Source organism: Chenopodium quinoa, unplaced genomic scaffold (assembly GCF_001683475.1).
Source record: "Chenopodium quinoa cultivar QQ74 unplaced genomic scaffold, ASM168347v1, whole genome shotgun sequence".
In the NCBI taxonomy this organism is placed as follows: Eukaryota; Viridiplantae; Streptophyta; class Magnoliopsida; order Caryophyllales; family Amaranthaceae; genus Chenopodium; species Chenopodium quinoa.
In genome coordinates this window covers 1,772,309-1,792,975 of record NW_018744268.1, presented here as the reverse complement: position 1 = coordinate 1,792,975, position 20,667 = coordinate 1,772,309, and the positions used below count along the sequence as shown (strand labels likewise).

At 36.2% G+C, this 20,667-nt stretch overlaps 1 protein-coding gene and 1 long non-coding RNA gene across 3 annotated transcripts; both read right to left on the bottom strand.

Moving 5' to 3' along the window:
* Nucleotides 1-6,041: 6,041 nt before the first annotated feature.
* On the bottom strand, nt 6,042-7,544 carry LOC110694909. Its single transcript, XM_021872112.1, has 2 exons — nt 6,737-7,544; nt 6,042-6,361 (listed from the first exon to the last, which is right to left on the bottom strand). The coding sequence occupies exons 1-2, from the start codon at nt 7,542-7,544 to the stop codon at nt 6,042-6,044; spliced, it is 1,128 nt and encodes a 375-aa protein (XP_021727804.1).
* An 8,872-nt stretch (nt 7,545-16,416) lies between these two features.
* On the bottom strand, nt 16,417-19,023 carry LOC110694873. Of its 2 annotated transcripts, XR_002505958.1 has the most exons (5): nt 18,611-19,023; nt 18,324-18,365; nt 17,753-17,918; nt 17,333-17,529; nt 16,417-16,723 (listed from the first exon to the last, which is right to left on the bottom strand). It is a non-coding gene; the product is annotated as an uncharacterized LOC110694873 (long non-coding RNA). The 2 variants fall into 2 exon arrangements; XR_002505959.1 differs by lacking the exons at nt 18,324-18,365; nt 18,611-19,023 and adding an exon at nt 18,006-18,056.
* Between the last annotated feature and the right edge of the window lie 1,644 nt (nt 19,024-20,667).

Sequence of the window (20,667 nt, the reverse complement as noted above, 5' to 3'; positions counted from 1 at the left end):
ACTAGCAGCAACATGGGAGCTCGCGAGGTGAAGGTCTCGCCGGCGCAAGAGATGTAAAGTACTCATAGAACCAGATCTACGGAAGCAATAAAATATGTCAACAGATGATAAAATAAGTCTAGGGCTAACTTTAGAAGGAATAAGGCGTACCTCTATGACTCTCCAAAAGCTAGAAAGCGCAATGTCTCCCTCGAAGGAGATGTGACGACTAGAAAGTCGCAGTCCAATTAGGAAGTCAGCATAGGCTGTAACACCCTAGAAATTCCTTTCCTTTAAATACCCATTCCACTCTTTAAAATACGATTTAGGAATATCTAAGACATTACCGCCATCGTGAAAACGGCTAAGGCAATTATCAAAGAGTCACAGCAGAAGACTCAAAATTAAAAACCGTTTAAACAAGTCAACTCAAAAGTCAACCAAACGAAAGTAAAGATTAAAACCAAACAAACAAAGTCAAATAAAATCAAACTACAACTTGGAACCATTAAAGTCCCTTATTCAAAACCGTTCCCAAAACCAAACCTTTTTGTTAGTCCACATAAAATATGTAATAAATAAATAAAGCATAAAACACATCGTAACCTAATGAAAGCTAGCAAGATTCACTCTTCTCTCATGCCCCATCATGATTTTGCTTCAATACCTGAAAAGTTTATCTCTACTTGTGTCCACTACTCTCCATTAAAAATGGGTCATCAGAGGGCCATAAGCGTAAAGTTTATCACATGGCAAAACACACAACACAAACAATCAGCAAAGCTGAGTACATAAGCGTAAATTAAACTCACTAACATGCTTTCACCTATCAACACACTTACCTCATCGCACCTGTTTACAAGCACACACATCAATCAACAAAACACAATGACTAGACAATAAATAATTCATTTAGCATTGATTACACATCGAACGAGTTTCCATCTATCCTCCCCCAAATAAATTGAGGTTAATTGACACGGGAACTAACCGTTATTAAAAAGGAATGTACAGCGTCTGGTACTCCATTAGAAGTTATGATTAAATATAAAACCCCATAACTCCCCCCATTGTTCATACTCAAGGTATATACGTTCCAAGAGTTTTGATGTGTAATCTCTTTCACTTTACGTTATTTACATTTTATTGGATTTGGTGATGACTCTCAAAGCATAATAAAACAATCACAATAATTATTCAATCAACCAAACATACCAAATTAATTCTTGAATAATTAGTGACCACATATTATTTAATGTTGAACCCTTTTTAATTCTACCTCAGAGTCAAAGACACCTTAAACGCATAATGCGCCAAAAATCCTATCCCTCGGTGTTAAAACACCTTAAGTGCACAAAGGCACCAACATACAATTTATTCCTTGTGTACATAGACACTTATATAGCTCTTTCCTCATGCTTAAAGCATCAATAAAAATTATTTAAACCATAATAAAATTCTTTTTCAATATTCCCAACATAATAAAACATGTAGTTTAATTACTCATGCATTCTAACATGCCATAAATTAAAGTGTGGTTCAAACACAACATGCCAAACATTAATTTTCCAACTATTAATCCATCTCAAATAAATCATACTTTCTAATTTAATCACCACTATCAATAATCCACAATTTCCAATCATAAATCTTAGCATGATACTATTTAGGATTAATTAAATCAAGTCTAGCATAATACTACATCACCAAAAATATGCTAAGTACGCGTACGTACCTTGAGTACGATTTTAAAATTGCCACGACTAGTAGAAATTGCTTACTTCAAAGTCTCCTACACATTAAATTCATAATAGAGTATTAATATCCACTCTAAACAAATTTCCAGCAATATATACTATTTTACCCCTCATAATTCAATTAAAGTAAGTTGAAATTATATTTAAAACACCATAATTAAATCCCAATTAATGGGTAATTAAAATTTCTTCAAGAAACATAATATTAAGTGTTCTACATAAAATTCTAGCACTTTATTAAAATTAAAACTTGATGTGATTAAGCTTTAAAACACTTAAAACAAAGGTCTACCCCATTTTACATCATAATCCTTCAATAACTCATAAATCAAGAACCTAAGGTTTCAAAAATTGGACTTTTTAACTAAAAACCAAAATCTGAAAATTAATTATCATAATTACAATAACCAAACATCAAAATTAAACCTCCAAACTCATAATTTACAATTAGATTAAAGCCTAGATTAGATTTGGGTAAGAAATATTTGATTTTTAAAACCTTTTTTTTTCGAAAGCTGTGACTGCCTACAGCAGGTCGGGACCACTGCCGGCTGCTGCCAGCGCCGGTGGTCGTCGTTACTGCCGGTTGGTGCTGGTGGTCGGCGGCCCACCGGTGGTGGTGGTGCGCAAGCAAGAAGGGGAAGGGAAGGAGAGAGAAAAAGAAAAAGAAAGATGAAAATAAAGAGAAAAGCGAGAGAAGCTTACCTTGGGTTTTCTCCACTCTGGGCAAAGTTGAATTGGCTCATAAGAGGGATATTTATATCCCTTCTCTATCACCCCTTTTTACCCTAAGCTTTCCTCCTTTAGTTTTTCCTAATCCCTTCCTTACTAAAACTTGTTAAAATCATAATTTCTTAAAATAAAACCCCAACTTCTATTAAATAATTAATTAAACAAACTTTCCTTTAGTAAAATATTCCCAACTTACATGGGATAAATAATTAAAACATCATAATTAAAATACTAAAATTATTTAAATACCCTTATAAAATACATATTTTAAATAAAATACGTATAAAAATACGGGGTATTACAGTCTACCCCCTTAAAAAAAGTTTTGTCCTGAAACTTGGGAAACGAAATTCAAAACTTTTCCTTTTTATGTATAGTATTGCTGTACTTTTTGTCATTATTTTACTCCTTTATGTCTCTTTGAGAGCACTAATAATTAAAATACTTAATAGAATTTGTGCAAAAAGCACCAAAAATATGTAAAATATAGGGAAAAAGCGCGAAATTCTATCGCATTCTACCCCCCTTAAAGAAAACGAGTTACGCCCCCGTAACTTAACATACCTGAAATAGCTTCGGGTATTTCTTTTTCATTTCATCTTTTGCCTCCCAAGTGGCTTCCTCATATTCTTGGTTAGACCAAAGTACTTTCACAATGTTAACGTTCTTATTGCGTTTACTACGCACTTTACTGTCATGAATCTTGACAAATCTCTCTTCATAAGTTAAGCTTTGATCTAACTCAATGGTTTTGGGTTGTAGCACATGGGATTTATCAGGAATGTACCCTCGCAATCAGGACTCATGAAATACATCATGTACTTTACTAAGCTCCATAGGTAAGGCTAACATATAAGCTACTTTGCCTATTCTTTGTAGTATTTCATATGGACCAATGTATTTTGGACTGAGCTTTCCTTTCTTTTCAAATCTCATCACTCCTTTCATTGGTGACACCTTGAACAACACTTTATCACCAATTTCGAACTCTTCTTCCCTTCGCTTCGAGTCTTCATAGCTCTTTTAGCGATCTTGAGCTGCTTAAATTTTAGCTTGAATTTCCCTTACTTGTTTAACTGTATCTTCAATCATTTGAGGCCCTTTCACTAATGTCAATCCAACAAATTGGACTACGACATTTCCTCCCATACAAAGCCTCAAATGGTGCCATTCCTATGCTCGCATGGTAACTATTATTGTAGGAAAATTCCAATAAATCCAAATTGTCTTCCCATCCTCCCTGGAAGTCTATTACGCAAGCTCTCAACATGTCCTCCAAGGTTTGAATGGTTCTCTCAGTTTGCCCATCTGTGGCAGGTTGAAATGTCGTACTCATCTTAAGTATTGTACCAAAATTTTCTAGTACACTTTTCCATAATTTTGAGAGAAACCTGGAATCTCTGTCAGATACAATATCTTTTGGAACCCCATGTAACCTCACAACATGTTTGATGTAAGCTTTCGCAAAGTGCTCCATCTTCCAAGTTTCTTTCATTGGTATAAACACTGCTGATTTTGTAAGTCTATCCACCACTACCCAAATGGTATCATTTCCACTCTTTGACTTAGGTAGGCAAGTCACAAAATCCATTGAAATTCAATCCCACTTCCATCCTGGAATTTCTAATGATTGCACAGTCCCTAGAGGTCTCCTATGCTCTATCTTCACCTTTTGACATGTTAAACACTTTGCCACAAACTCTGTAACCTCATTTTTCATTATAGGCCACTAAAACATCTTCTTCAAATCCTAATATAGCTTGTCTTCTCCCGGGTGTACAAAGTAAGGTGTATTGTGGCCTTCTTCTATCAACTTTCTCTTCACTTCCTCACATTTCTGTGGTACGCACCATCGATCTTTGTACCTCAAACTCCCATCTTCGTGAATCTTGAAGTCTGTAGTTTTTCCCTGCTTAATTTTCTCGCGATACCTATCCAACTTTACATCTCCCTCTTGGTTGGCTCAAATCTCGTCAAATATTGTTGGTTGGATGCTTAGAATCGCAAGAATACCCGCTGGTACTCCCCATTCTACAGCCTTTAGATTCAATTTCATCGTTTCTCTACATAATTCATTAGCCACTACTAACGAGTTGATTCCATGACTAGTTTTACGACTTAGAGCGTCCGCAACCACATTCGCTTTCCCTTCATGGTATTGTATGTCTAAATCATAATCTGTCGTATACTCTAACAATCTCCGTTGACGAGAGTTCAAGTACTTTTGGGTGAAAATGTACTTTAAGCTTTTATGGTCTGTGTAAATTCTACATTTCACTCCATACAAATAATGGCGCCAAATGTTTAGTGCAAAAATGATTGCAGCTAATTCCAAATCATGGGTTGGATAGTTTACTTCGTGGGTCTTTAACTGCCTCGATGCATATGCAATCACCTTCCCATTTTTCATAAGCACGCACCCTAAACCATTCTTTCATGCATCGCTGTACACATCATACAGTCCACTATCATCCGGAAGTGTAAGTACTGGTGCTGTAATTAGTTTGTGTTTCAAGAGTTGGAACGCTCCTTCACATTTATTGTCCCACTCAAACTTCTTGTCCCTCTTCATCAAGGTGGTCATAGGATTAACAATCTTGGAAAAATCCTTGACAAAATGCCTATAATACCCTGCTAAACCTAAGAAACTTCGCACGTCAGATATTGTCTTGGGTGTAGGCTAACTCTTAACAGCTTCTATTTTGGCTGGATCTACCTCTACTTCGTCCTTGGACACGAAATGTCCCAAGAAGGCTACCTTTTCCAACCAAAACTCACACTTAGAGAATTTTTCGTAGAGGTGGTTTTCTCTTAGTGTTAGCACAATTGCCCTTAGGTGTTCTGCGTGCTCTTCCTTACTCTTTGAGTACACCAATATGTCATCTATGAACATGACTACAAACTTATCCATAAATTGATGAAATACCATACTCATCAAATTCATAAAGATTGCTGGAGCATTAGTCAATCCAAAAGGCATAACTGTAAACTCGTAGTGTCCATATCTTGTCCTAAATGCGGTTTTAGGAATGTCTTCGTCGGAAATCCTTAATTGGTGATACCCAGTTCTCAAGTCGATCTTTGAAAACATTATGGCACCCTTTAGTTGGTAAAAAAAATCATCGATTCTTGGTAAGGGATACTTAATCTTTATGGTTCCCTGTAGTCAATGCACAACCTCATACTTCCATCCTTCTTTTTCACGAATAGAACTGGTGCTCCCCAAGGAGAAGCACTTGGTCTAATGTATCCCGTGTCCAATAAATCTTGCAATTGCTCCTTTAATTCACTCATTTCTGCAGGTGCCATACGATATGGTGCCTTGGATATTGGGGCTGTTTCGGGAACTAAATCTATGGTAAAGTCGATTTCCCTCTTAGGTGGCATTCTAGGGATCTCCTCCGGAAATACATCCAGGAATTCGTTGACCACTTCTATGTTATCTGGATTTGTCACTTGTTCATGGTTCATATTCCTAACACTACAGAAATAAACTGGATGTCCCTTCTTCATGTATTTTGCTAATTTTAGCACTGATATTACCCTTGGGAACTTGGTTTTACCATTCATCCATTAAGTCACTGATTCATTTCCGCTTGTGACCATCTTCACTTTTTGTGATCTACAACTAATCTCAGCATTATACTTACTCAACCAGTCCATTCCTAGAATAAGATCAAAGTCGCTCAGCCCAAACTCAATAGGTTTTGACGGGAATATCTTTCCTACTATTTCTAAAGGAACATTTCTAAAGGTTTTGGTACATTTCACTACCCCACCTGTCGGAGTGGTTATGGGTAAATCTACTACTTCTACTGTCTTTAAACAGTCTTTAAGTTTTGAAACAATACCCTTAGAAACAAAAGAAAAAGTTGCACCAGAATCAAACAATACTTTAACAGGAGTAGAGTTAATAGAAAAAGTACCAGTGATAACATCTTTCGTGGCATCCGCCTCATGCTTACTTAGAACATTCAGTTTCCCTGCAGTTCCACCCTACTGTTGGCTATTTCCACTGGTGGTGTTACTGTTCTTCGACCCATTCCGTTGCACTCCCTTTTTCCTAGTAAAGTTGTTGTTGTTCCCTTAGAAATTCCTCTTGTTTCTTCCTGAATTATTGTTGTTTTCCCTGTTCCCATTGCTATTCTTGGAGAAACACTCATATTCCCTATGCCCAAGTTTATTACAAACACGACAGGCGACCAAATAAATTCTCCCATTCTTGTTATTCCCCTGGTTATTGTTTCTAGCCCCTCCATTGTTGTTACAGTTTCCTTGACGGTTATTACCCTGGAAGTTATTATTATTGTGAAAGTTATTGTTATAGTGGTACTTCTGCTTCTTAAAACCATTCTGGTTTCCCTGTTGGTTTCCAGAAACCTGCCCCACTTCCTTCCTCTTCTCTCTTCGTTCTATTTCAGCTAACTCCTTCTTCTTCTTTTCTTCTAAGGCATAAAGGTGTGCGACCCTTCCATATACTTCATCTAGGATCTCAAATACTTGCCCGCACAGCTTTAACTGCAAATTAGTAGTTAAGCCACTATCAAACATCCTAGCTTTTGCTTTTTCCGTAGAGACAGACCCTTCAGCAAAAAGGGACAACTGAATAAACTTGGTATAGTATTCCGTAACTGACATCTTCTCCATCTTAAGGTTTGAGAATTCCTCAGCTTTCTGCTTCCGCAAAAAGCTAGGATAAAACTTGTCTCTTACTTTCTCTTGGAATTTGGTCCAGTTGAACCCAGGTAGCGCTCTAACGGTAGTCTCGTTTTGTTGCCACCAAAGGTCAGCTTCACCCCTCGGATAGTAAGTAGCACAACTCACTTTTGAGTTTTCAGGGCATCCCACAGCTCCAAATAGTTTCTCAAATTCCCTCAACAAGTTTTCCAATATAATAGGGTCAGGCTCGCTTTGATATGTTGGTGGCTTACTTTGTGCCACCTTCTTAAAGAGCTCTCCTTGAGCATCCCCATTACTAGTTGAGTTTCTTGCCAATTGTTGGGCAACTGCTGCCAATTGCCTTACTACTTCATTCAAATCGTTTCCACCATTACCAGAACCTCTTCCCCCTGCCATTTTGCTTCTCCTGAATTGAGGAAAAGGGTTTATATTAGAAATGGCTATGTTTAGCTCTCAAGACATACACTCATCTATTACTTAGCACTCTTTAAACATTCACAGTAAAATTTGAAGCTAACAATTTTGGATAGCGAAAGGTAAGAATTCTCTTAATTTGTAGCTTTATCAATCAATTATTGATTGCTAACCAACCATACATTTAATAAAGCATCACATAGATAAAAAAAAAAATAATTCCCATAGATGTCCATAGCTTAGAAATATTCGTTGGGATTAAGTTTCTTGGAATTTTGGTCATTGGAATAGTGATGTGAAATGGGAGATTTGGAAAACAAATGAATTTATTTATTTAAAAAGAAATTTTGACAAGGAAATAAATAAGGTCTTATTAATTAAACTAGACTGAAATTAATAAAATAAAAATTGTTTTCTAGAAACTTGTGTGGTCATGCCACTTATTGATTTAAAACTGAAATAATAATAATTAAATTAAAGACTATGAATTCGTGACGAGGAAAGTTTTAAAATCTAATCCATTCGAACGTTGTCCCTTTTGTCAGTGGATTGTTTGCAGCTTGAAAGATGGAAATCAGAATCATTTTACTCTTCCATTGGTTCAGGTGACTTAGGTTAAGGTTCTACTTGTACAAACTCCCCTTCTTCCTCCTCATCCGATGAAATGTCTATTATTATTGGAGTTGGAGGTGGATTAGGATCAGAAATCTCCATAAGTGAACTATCTCCCTCTTGTTGCTCTCCATTTTCTGCCTGACCACCCCCTAACGAAGAAGAAGAATTTCCTGATTGTTGATTGAAAGAAAGATTGTTCCCTACTGGGTTATCGTAGTAATAGTAAGGGTAGGGAAGATTTAAGTGTTGACAATGAGCTTTCTCCACTCTTACGAGATATTTAGTTAAGAAAATATAATCTGGATACCACTGGCCATAATAGTCTTTGTATTTATGGTAATTCGGAACGTCTCTTGGAAGGCAAAAATCAGAAAATCTCTTTTTAACAGCAATGTAAGGGGGCTCCTCTGGAAGACAATGGACAATCATAGCCGAAATACGATCAGGGGTGTCATAAACTCTGTCTCATAAGACATTGCTCATGTAGGAACAAAAGTATCTTATCTTTTCTACAAAGTCGTAGGGGTGTTCATTATGTTTCTTTACAAGAGATCCCATTTGTGTAAATTTGCTAGGAAAGATTGGCATCCTGCAGAGAAAAGGCTTAGAAAAGAATTCCCTTTCCAAAAGAAATAAAATAAAATAAATAATATAGTCTTGTAGGAAATTAAGTTCGGTGTTCAATCATACAATTTCGAAGGGTCACATAGAATAATACACATATTTCATCCTTTCATCAACAAACATCTAGTCAACCAACATGCTTGAACACTCAAAATAAAATTATGCACATAGGGAATAAATTAAATTCTAGCCTATATGCCCTTTTTTTTTCCTACCCAAGCTCACCAACATGTTAATAAAAGATTTAAACACATAATTCTTACCTCAATCCTTGCTCCCTACAATACTTAAAAAATAATATTTTTACCCTTTTAAAAAAAATCGAATTTAATGAGAAGAGGGCCAAAATTTCGGCCCTACAAAAAAAAGGAAATAAATTTTCGACACTAAAAAAAATTCGAGTGTCCCTTAAAAAAATATCGGATCAAATAAAATAAATAAATAATTAAAAAAAATTTCGGCCGCTTTAAAAAAATATATACATATGTATAAAAAAATAAAATCGGAACAAATAATGTTGCATAATTAAATTAACACTTGGCCAAGTTTAAATCACAGTAAGAAAAACGTTTTCGGGTTAGTGGTAATTTAAAATCTCAACTTAGGCTCTAATACCACTTTGTAACACCCTAGAAATTCCTTTCCTTTAAATACCCATTCCACTCTTTAAAATACGATTTAGGAATATCTAAGACATTACCGCCACCGTAAAAACGGCTAAGGCAATTATCAAAGATACACAGCGGAAGACTCAGAATTAAAAACCGTTTAAACAAGTCAACTCAAAAGTCAACCAAACGAAAGTAAGGTTTAAAACCAAAAAAACAAAGTCAAATAAAATCAAACTACAACTTGGAACCATTAAAGGCCCTAATTCAAAACCGTTCCAAAAACCAAACCTTTGTGTTAGTCCACATAAAATATGTAATAAATAAATAAAACATAAAACACATCGTAACCTAATGAAAGCTAGAAAGATTCACTCTTCTCTCATGCCCCATCATGATTTTGCTTCAATACCTGAAAAGTTTATCTCTACTTGTGTCCACTACTCTCCATTAAAAATGGGTCATCAGAGGGCCATAAGCGTAAAGTTTATCACATGGCAAAACACACAACACAAACAATCAACAAAGCTGAGTACATAAGCGTAAATTAAACTCACTAACATGCTTTCACCTATCAACACACTTACCTCATCGCACCTATTTACAAGCACACACATCAATCAACAAAACACAATGACTAGACACTAAATAATTCATTTAGCGTTGATTACGCATCGAACGGGTTTCTAACTATCATCCCCCAAATAAAATGAGGTTAACTGACACGGGAGCTAACCGTGCCAGCGACAAAACCACTCAAAGGTGGCGGAATTCCTGCGCATAATAATAATTAAAAAGGAATGTACAACGTCCTGTACTCCATTAGAAGTTATGGTTAAATATAAAACCCCATAACTCCCCCCATTGTTCACACTCAAGGTATATACGTTCCAAGAGCTTTGGTGCGTAATCTCTTTCACTTTACGTTATTTACTTTTTATTAGACTTGTTGATGACTCTCAAAGCATAATAAAACAATCAACAATAATTATTCAATCAACCAAACATACCAAATTAATTCTAGAATAATTATTGACCACATATTATTTAATGTTGAACCCTTTTTAATTCTATCTCAGTGTCAAAGACACCTTAAACGCATAATGCGCCAAAAATCCTATCCTTCGGTGTTAAAAACACCTTAAGTGCACAAAGGCACCAACATACAATTTATTCCTTTTGTACATAGACACTTATATAGCTCCTTCCTCATGCTTAAAGCATCAATAAAAAGTATTTGAACCATAATAAAATTCTTTTTCAATATTCCTAACATAATTAAACATGTAGTTTAATTAATCATGCATTCTAACATGACATAAATAAAAGTGTGGTTCATACACAACATGCCAAACATTGATTTTTCAACTATTAACCCATCTCAAGTAAATCATACTTTCTAATTTAATCACCAATATCAATAATCCACAATTTCCAATCGTAAATCTTAGCATGATACTATTTAGGATTAATTAAATCAAGTCTAGCATAATACTACATCACCAAAAATATGCTAAGTACGCGTACGTACCTTCCAGCAATATATACTATTTTAAAACCCCTCATAATTCAATTAAAGTAAGCTGAAATTATATTTAAAACACCATAATTAAGTCCCAATTAATGGGTAATAAAAATTTCTTCAAGAAACATAATATTAACTGTTCTACATAAAATTCCAGCACTTTATTATAATTAAAACTTGCTGTAATTAAGCTTTAAATCACTTAAAACAATGGTCTACCCCATTATACATCATAATCCTTCAATAATACATAAATAAAGAACCTAGGGTTTTAAAAATTGGGGCTTTTTAATTAAAAACCAAAATCTGAAAATTAATTATCATAATTACAATAACGAAACATCAAAATTAAATCTCCAAACTCATAATTTACAATTATATTAAAGCATAGATTAGATTTGGGTAAGAAAGATTTGATTTTTTAAACTTTTTTTTTTTTTTGAAAAGATGTGACTGCCGACAGGAGGCTGGCGCCACTGCCGGCTGGTGCCAGCGCCGATGGTCGCCGCTGCTGCTGGTGGTTGGCGGCCCACTGGTGGTGGTGGTTGCCGGTGGTGGTGGTGCGCAAGCAAGAAGGGGAAGGGAAGGAGAGAGAAAAAGAAAAAGAAAGAAGAAAATAAAGAGAAAAGGGAGAGAAGTTTACCTTGGGTTTTCTCTACTCTGGGCAAAGTTGAATTGCCTCATAAGAGGGATATTTATACTCCTTCTCTATCACCTCTTTTTACCCTAACCTTTCCACCTTTAGTTTTTTCCTAATCCCTTCCCTACAAAAACTTGTTAAAATCATAATTTCTTAAAATAAAACCCCAACTTCTATTAAATAATTAATTAAACCAACTTTCCATTAGTAAAATATTCCCAACTTACATGGGATAAATAATTAAAACATCGTAATTAAAACACTAAAATTATTTAAATACCCTTATAAAATACATATTTTAAATAAAATACGTATAAAAATATGGGTTATTACATAGGCTAAGCTGGCCCAATCATACGACCCAACTAAATCAAGGCCGCGAATAGCAGGTAGGTAGTAGAGCAGCACTCGACTATTTCTGTCAGGAGAGAAGGCCCCTAACAATAGGATCAGAGCAAAAATGCGCACCTGCTGCTCTGGGGTGGTAGCATGATGCTGAAAAGCTATAACAAGCGTGCTCCGGCGGATGCATCTAGTGCTGAGTTGAGTTGGGTCAGCCTCGGCACGAGCCCGAATAGTTATGGGGTCCAACAGCTCAAGCACCTCCGGAGAGAAGACGGTGATATCGCTATTAAAAGGAAGATGGACAGAAGTTAACTCTAATCCCGTAATGAGACTGAGTCAGTAAGGGTAACGGTCAGCTCACCCCAAGGAATGTGAAAAGTTTTGGTGGTGTCTTAAAAGAACTCCATCAAAGCTCGGACTACGTGTTGACTCTGTCCGAAAGAGTACGTAGCTCGGGTGGCTCGCAATAATGAACTCAAACCACATGACTCCCACAGTAGGCGCAAACCGATGTCGTTGCGAAAATAGGTGTCGTACAGTGAGCCGATGGTCGTGTTGCCTGAACCATGGCTACGGAGCCTCCCGCTAAGGATCACTCGACGAACGCGCTCTGATATATGGAACAACGACATGAAATATAGAGTGTCTCATCCCACCCTAGAAACTCCCTAAGAGAAGAGGAGGTGCCTACGGGGTCGTCCTCCTGGCGAGTCTCCCTAGAACGAGGACGAGAACCCAAGCCTCGTTATCTTGCCATGCTATGTTATGTAAAAAAACTAGAAAATTAAGGTTCTATAGTATCAAAGGTTCGCCTAGCCGTATGATACTATGTTCGCAAAAACAGAGTACGTAGTACTAAAACAGAGCACGATTTCAATTTGAGCATAAATAGCAAATATTAGCGATCAAACAATTTCTTGCAATGTTATGATAAATATTGTGACAAATTTTGATAAAAATGGCAAGAAAAAACACGAAGAACAGTCCACATTGTTCTCACGAACTCAAGAGGGTCAACAATGGCGAATTGCTTGTTTCTTCACCAAATCGAGTGAAACAAGTCTCAAAACACTCTAAACATGATATAGAAACATAATCCTGCAATTTTAAGGCATAAAAATCCATAAATAAAGTGAATTAAACAATATGGGTTTGAAGTTTTCGAATACCTACACAAGAAACATCTCTGAATTCAGCAAAAATTGGTTTAAGTTTGAGAAAAACTTAAATGGATTCGGAAATTAGATGAAACAAGCTTTGGTTTGCAACAAATTGAAGTGAATTGGGTGCGCAAACGAGCGAGAATGAGTGTTTTGAAGTCCCGAGCGAACGCAAATGGCAGCAGCAGCAGCTTTCACGACAAATAGGGAAGAAAGGGGTTTTATTTCGAAAACCCAACCCCGTCGCCGAACGATAACTTTGTCGCCAAGCGCTGGCCTTCGTCGCTAGGTGACGGAGGAAAAATGTGGCGTTGATGATTTTCAGCTTGCGCTGGTATGGCAACAGAACACGTGGACCTCATAAATGATTATGTGGACCTTATGTGGCAATTTCGGGCTCCTTGGTACGCCAGTTAGCCCATGTAAGCAATTTGACATGATTAAGTAATCGGTTCGATAACAATTACATTGAGTAATCGACCTGCTAAAAGATCGTCTCACTTAGCTTAAAGCGCTTAAATATTGGCTTATCACGGAGGCACCGACATAATGGTTCATAAACAGCAAAGGCACCGACATAATGGTTCACAAGCAGCAAAAGCGTTGACATACTAGCACCGCGGAAAATTCAGCAAATGTCATGACATCAAAGTTCAAGCGAGCTTTAAAGATCGACGGGCGTTGATCTTCGGTAATTTTCTTCGGAATATTATCGCAATAATTGAGGATGGCTTCGGGCGAAGCAATCTTCGATCATGTTCCCTGGCTTGATGAAAATGGTCACAAGGCGATATAACATCGTTTCGGATAAAATAATCTTCAATAGTGTTTTTTGGCTTGTAGAAGACTATCACAGCGGAAATTGGAGGCAGTTACGAACGTAGCAGTCTTCAGGTAGTATCCCCTAGCTTGAGGGAGATAGTCAAACAAACGAAAGCTCATTGTTCAGAGACGAGTGAACATCAGCAGCGGCAAAGCAGCATGATGGAGTTCCCTAGATTGTGGAAGGTTGTCTCAACAACAAATGCAGCAACAAATCGGTTACCTATAGTGACGTGTGCTCGACGGTGCAAGATACGCGTTTCTTAACTCTCTTATCTGTTTTAACTAATGCTAGTTTTCAGGTATCGGCGTTCGTTACAAGAATGATTTAGGTATGCAGAACGTTCTGAATCATTCTCCGTCCCTATCGTTACTTTGACTTTTGTTTTTGAAATTTGCGTTTCTCAAAACTCAGTCAAAGTGGGGGCTTCTGTAGACACCCAAATGTGTCTACCAAAAACCAAACCCAGTGATAATACCTTTCACGTCATTTGATTATCAGACGAGGTAATAGTGTGGAAAGTATAATGATGAGGCTGTTTTATTAAAATATTTCTCTTTCTGTTTACCAAAAATATTTCTTTTCTTACTCCTATTTTATGAAAAATATCCTGTCCAATTTGGTTTGATCCATAATAAGGGTCCAATAATAGTGTAGTTGGATTGGGCTCAAAACGAGCTTTCTAATGATATATTATAGGCCCAATTCCGATGACTTAGGAGGAAGTTATGAATTATATTAAATTAGGCCCAATGATTTTTAAAGGTGGCCCGATGATCTAGAGGAGGGCCTATTAACTATTATTTTAAAAGAATGTTTTATAAATCTTATTTCGCAAAGTGCTCGGACGCTTAATTACCTGCAACTGGTGTTAAAGGTAATTACGCGTGGAAAAGCGCGTTGACTTTTGGACCAGCGCAAAACGACAGAGTCGTCGCCAGGCGCTGACCTTTGTCGCCTGGCGACGAGCTCGTCGTTTTGCGCTGGCTTCTGTCGTTTGCGACATGAGGAGTTTTATTCCGAATATGATTTTCTTTGATTCCGTGATATTTTTCTTATAAATAGGGGTCGTATCTCCTTGTTTTCAAATCATCTACATCTATGAACACCTAGAACTCTCTAATTCTCTCTCTAAAAGCTAAAAGCTTTCTTTCTCTCTTTTCTTTTTCTAAACCTTCCCTCTCTCAAAATTCCTCAAACGTCAGCTTTAGAAATATCTAGCCAAGTTCAAAGTTGCCTTCACCCTAGACGTGAAAGGTTTGATATTTCTGAGGGTTTGGTCCCTAATGTCTATTTCAACTATTTAATTTAATTGTTTTAATTATTATTTTTTTCCTTGAAGTTACTAACGTGTGTATTTTGTTATTAGAAAGAGTTACGAGGCATCGAAGTAAGTACTTTAATTTTTTTATTGCTGTTTTGATATAGAAATTATGCTTAGGATGTTTTATTGATTTTTAGTATCATGTTAGGATGTTTTATTGCTTCCTAGTATCATGTTTAGGATTAATTAAATTTCTAATATCAATTATGATTATTATGATGCTTCCTATGTTTTTCCTTATATCATGTTAGTGTCATGTTAGGGGTAAAGCTTTGATTTTTATTGTTTAGTGACATGCTAGGGGTTGTTATTAATCTTATTAGTATCATGCCTAGGATCTTGCTATTAATATTATGCTTTAACATGACTACTCCTATAATTGTTATTATTATGATTATTCAATATTTTTATGATGTTGCTTGATGTTTATTATTGTTATTGCGTGATCACGCCTTTTATGCATGTTTAAAGGGAATCTATACTTGTAATCACGCTTAATAAGATAATTAATAATTTTTTTTAGGGTTTATATGATTATAATTCAAGTGATCGCTAGTAATAGATTTGTTTGTGCATTAATATTCAACCAACATAGATTAAACAAGTTTAGGGTTAACCTATTGATTGTATATTAGTTAGAAAGCGCACATGAATACGAGAAGAATAAAGTAAAGGCCTATTATTAGGGCAGGTTCAATCTCTTTTAGGTTGGATTTCTACCTTCATCCCCGAATTTCCAGTCATGGTTCCAGACCTATTTGAGTTAACGACTCCTTGATCGTTAAGGGGTGTAATCTTCCTAAAACTTGTCGGCGACTCTTTTGCTCTAGCTTCCTTCCCTTTCACTAGTGGAAAAATAGTTATCCGTAACGGGCAAAAATAGCCTATCCGTAACAGGCAGCGGGCGTTACGTATGCTGCCGTTACGGATAGGTTATGTTATTCGGAACGGGCAGTGCCCGTTACAAATAACAGGTTGACTACCCGTTACGAATAACATGTTATTTGTAACGGACAGTTTGACTGCCTGTTACGAATAACCCGTTATTTGTAACAGACAGTTTGACTGCCCGTTACGAATAACCCGTTATTTGTAACGGGCAGTCAAACTGTCCGTTACAAATACAATTGAACCCAAATTTAAAAAAAAATGCAGCAGGTGATACCTGCTACACTACTAACCTGATAACATTTTATGATGCCAAATTTTAATTACTATTATCAATATTCAATAATAATAAATGTAAAATTTAATTAATTATAAAATCAAAGATACATTTTTACAACAACTCCCTAACATGAGTCAAAAGCTACTATATAAATAATAGTCCTTAATACAACATGAAAATTTATAACTATATAGAGTGAATAGTTAATTTGTATGCGAGGCTCGACCAACTGATAGAAGATGAATGCACCCTTTGTGTGAACAACATTAACCACTTTCTTCCTTGCTTCGACTTGCTCATTAGTGTAAATTCCTGGGCAATGGGGAAATCTTCAGCATAATTATGTTTTTGTTAGACACACGACAGTGATATTTTTAATAGGAAGACCACAATATGAACACATATAGTGAGCTAAAATCAGAAGAATTTTACTAGCTAACTGTAAAAAACATAGGATGGGAACCAGAAAACTAATTTGGTTTTTCCAGTCCAGGTTTGTTAACTGATAATTTCTCAAGTAGCATTGAAATTCATTTTCATAGCACAAGAACTAAGAAAGGGGTATAGTATGCCTAGCTACTAATCCCCACCTCCCCGTCTGAGCGTCATGGCCCATCTATTTTATAAGATGGAACGAGGTTAAGCCTGTACATTTCAATTTCAAAATCCAAAAAGCCAGAAAACAGCAAAATGCTTCTTTTTTCATCCATTCTCATTCATATATTCACAACCATACATAATGGGGTTACTCAAATTGCTACAATATCTTACATTTTGAGCTCAATTATTTGAAATATAAGTGGGAAATTAACTGTACAAGAAATAAATTCAATCATTTAAGCAGAAATACAGAGATGAGCATTAAAATTCATTTTTATAGCACAAGAACTTCCTCACCCAAAATTCAGCAACACGAGTCACAATGTAGAAAACGTTACCTGGGTCTTGGACTCCAACATTGGTGATATGGAAGGAGTGGACGACCCACTTCAAGTAGCTACCGTGCTAAGACTTCTTGAGTGGCAAACCTTCTCTCAAAGCAACCTCGTCAATTTGGATAACATTGATACCAGCCTTCTCAAGATCCTTAACCTCATCCTTGATGGCCAAAGCAATTTGGTAGCAAGTCTCTTGCCTGAATACACAATAACACAAATAAATATATGAGAAATTGAGCCACAATCAAAACAATCTATTTGAACAGAGTTTTATTATAATCCCAGTTTCTGAGGATCTAATATGATATTCACAACCAAAGTAATTGTCACAAAACTATATAAAAAGTAAGTGTTAATAATAAATAAAAAAAGAAATAAGAAAAACTTATGGCAAGCAAAATGTAGTAGCATTGGGGTTACCTCATCCTTCTAACCAGACAATGCCTTGGCCAAAGCGTTAACTTCAACAACTTTCTGTGCAGCAAATGCAAGCCATGACTTGATTTCATCATCAAGCTTTAAGTCTCGTTAACAAGATCAACAATAGTGTGAAGAAGTGAGCAGGAAGTGGAGACCACAAGCTTGTCTGCATGCAAAGAACAACTAATTAAGTCAGCCAAACATCTTTATTAGGCGACATAAATTTATTTGTTTGAGATACAAGTTAAGTCACCCTTAGCAGGCTTGGACAACAACAAGTAGGAGACAAATATAAAACAGAATAATTTAACCAATTTCACAAGGCAATTTAACCAATTTCATAAGGCGATACAACAATTTATTGGTCCATTATGCACTACTAATACACTATAATAAACAAATATAACGCAGTATAATATAAACATTTGACTCATATTATTATTCAAAAAACCCTAAAATTAATAAATTCCAAGGTTCAAAAGCCAAATTCAATCAAACATACTAGAAATTAGGGATGATCCCCGATAGATGTTCAAAAGCCAAATCAAATTCAATTAAATCAAATCAATACCTTTCTTGACATTATTCCATGTCAATTTCGCTTTCTTTCCTTCTGTTCAAAATCAAATTGGGGAAAATTGTTAACTTCTTCACCATTAAATTAAAATTAAACCCTAAATTGCAAAATTTCAGCATAAAATATCCCAAAAATCCAGTATCCAGAAACTTAAATCAATTAAAAACAACATAAATTTCAAAAAATAAAGTTGAATCAACTCAAACAATCATCGTTTACCACATTCAAATTGATAAATCTTCCACCTTAATATTCGATGATTACAAAGACAAAAATCTTACCTAGCATCAGTTCGTTCAATGACTTAGATCTAAAGATGAAGAAGCCTACGGGCTTGGTTGTTCTCAACGTCGCCATTATCGACGCTAACCGGGTTCGGACCCTAGTCGAACCGGAGTGGGTTTTTGAGCAAGAGTTCTGTCACCGCCGGTTACACCTCCGCCCAAAACGACGCCGCTTGGGAGCTCTTATATGAAGCCGCCGGTCAAGTTGCTTGTCTCAAGATGAACATAATCGCTACTCAAGTATTGGAGATGGGAGGGAAGGAGAGGAGAGGTGAATGACGGGGAGGAGAGGAGAGGAGAGGAGAGAGAGAGGGAGTGAGCGATTGATGAGAGAGAGAGAGAGGGAGTGAGAAACTGATGAGAAAGAGAGGTGAAACCCTAAAAAGAAAGTATTGGGCTCCTCTCATTATTTGGGCCAAGTTTGGGCATCTATGTAATATAGTATTCGTAACGGGCAAAATATTGTCCGTTACGAATACTTATTTATTCATAACGGGCAAAATAGTGTCCGTTACGAATACATTATATTCGTAACGGACACTATTTTGCCCGTTACGAATAAATAAGTATTCGTAACAGACACTATTTTGCCCGTTACGAATAAATAAGTATTCGTAACGGACACTATTTTGTCCGTTACGAATATCTTAATCGTAACGGGCAAAGCTTTGCCCGTTACAAATAGGCTGTTACGAATGAGATTTTTTCCACTAGTGTTTGGACGCCACCATGCTGAAGTGTATGATCACTGTGGGGCTCAAGTGTGGGATGGCTTGAAATATTCCCTACAGTTACTCAACACATTTGACTTCTTCTCATGATAATTTTCAAATTTTATCATGTCTATGCTTCTAGCGCAGTGTCTGTTATTAGAATAATTCAAGTAAGACCAAAATGCCTCTTCAATCTCCGTGAAAATCCATTACAAAGGCCCTTAATATGTCTTCTCACGATATGTATTTCCTAACGTTCACCCAATATTCTTTGCACACTTCTTCAAAATTTCAAAAAGAGTTATGTCGTTTATGACAACATTTGTAGGTGCTCCATGGAGCTTCATCACCTTCTTGACATAACTTCCTACAAATTCATCCACTGCAATTGAACTTCATCATCCCCCCCTTTTTTTAAAAGTAAATCAATATGCATTCAAATCCATTGAGATGCAAATCCTATCCTGTACTCATATCTCGAGTGGATGTATAACATTCTCTTATACTCAATCTTTACTTCTTGCCAAATCCAATGTTTGATCAAAAAATTTCTAGTTCATTAATAATTCAAGGTTGCCAATACACTTTCTCAACTTTTCATACACTTCTAGCTTCTCCTTGTAGGTGCACTAAAATATAATGAGTTGTGTCCTTCATCCATGAGATTTATCTTTAACTTCATCACATTTACCACCTGCTTTATTATACCAAGGTTCCATATTCATTAATATTACTGTTACCCTTCCTTGATTAACTTTTCATAATGCTGACCGACTTCAACACACGAAATTAGCTTTCCTTTATCTCCTCCAATTAAGCAAAGATCTCTTCCTTTACCAAATTTCGCAGCAATTCTCTAATGATCTCTTTATCCACTATTTCAAGCTTTAACCTTTTCATTTCTTACACAAATTCCAAGTTACAATCATTGTATTCACTGTAGACTCAACTTCAGACTGCGACAACCCCAACTGCGTAGGACTTCCCTTCGTGATATTGAATGTCCAACTAGTATTCCTTAATGGCTCTAACCATTTCAATTAATTTTGTTAGTATCTTTCTTTCACAAAAGTACACTTTTTCATTCTTGTGATCCTCGTGAGATTTTAAATATCACACCAAGAACCTTTCGTTATGTAATCCCTCTCTACTTCCAATCGTGACATACTGAACCAAGAAATTTGAATCCCAAACACCCATAAAAGTGTAGGTTAATCCTTAACAGCTTTCATCTTTCCTTGGTCTAAATTTGTGCCTTCCTTTTCGCAACAAGTACCATTTGAAATTCCGCTTTCTCCATTCAAAACCCACACAACTGTCTATATCCCTAGCATTATGTTC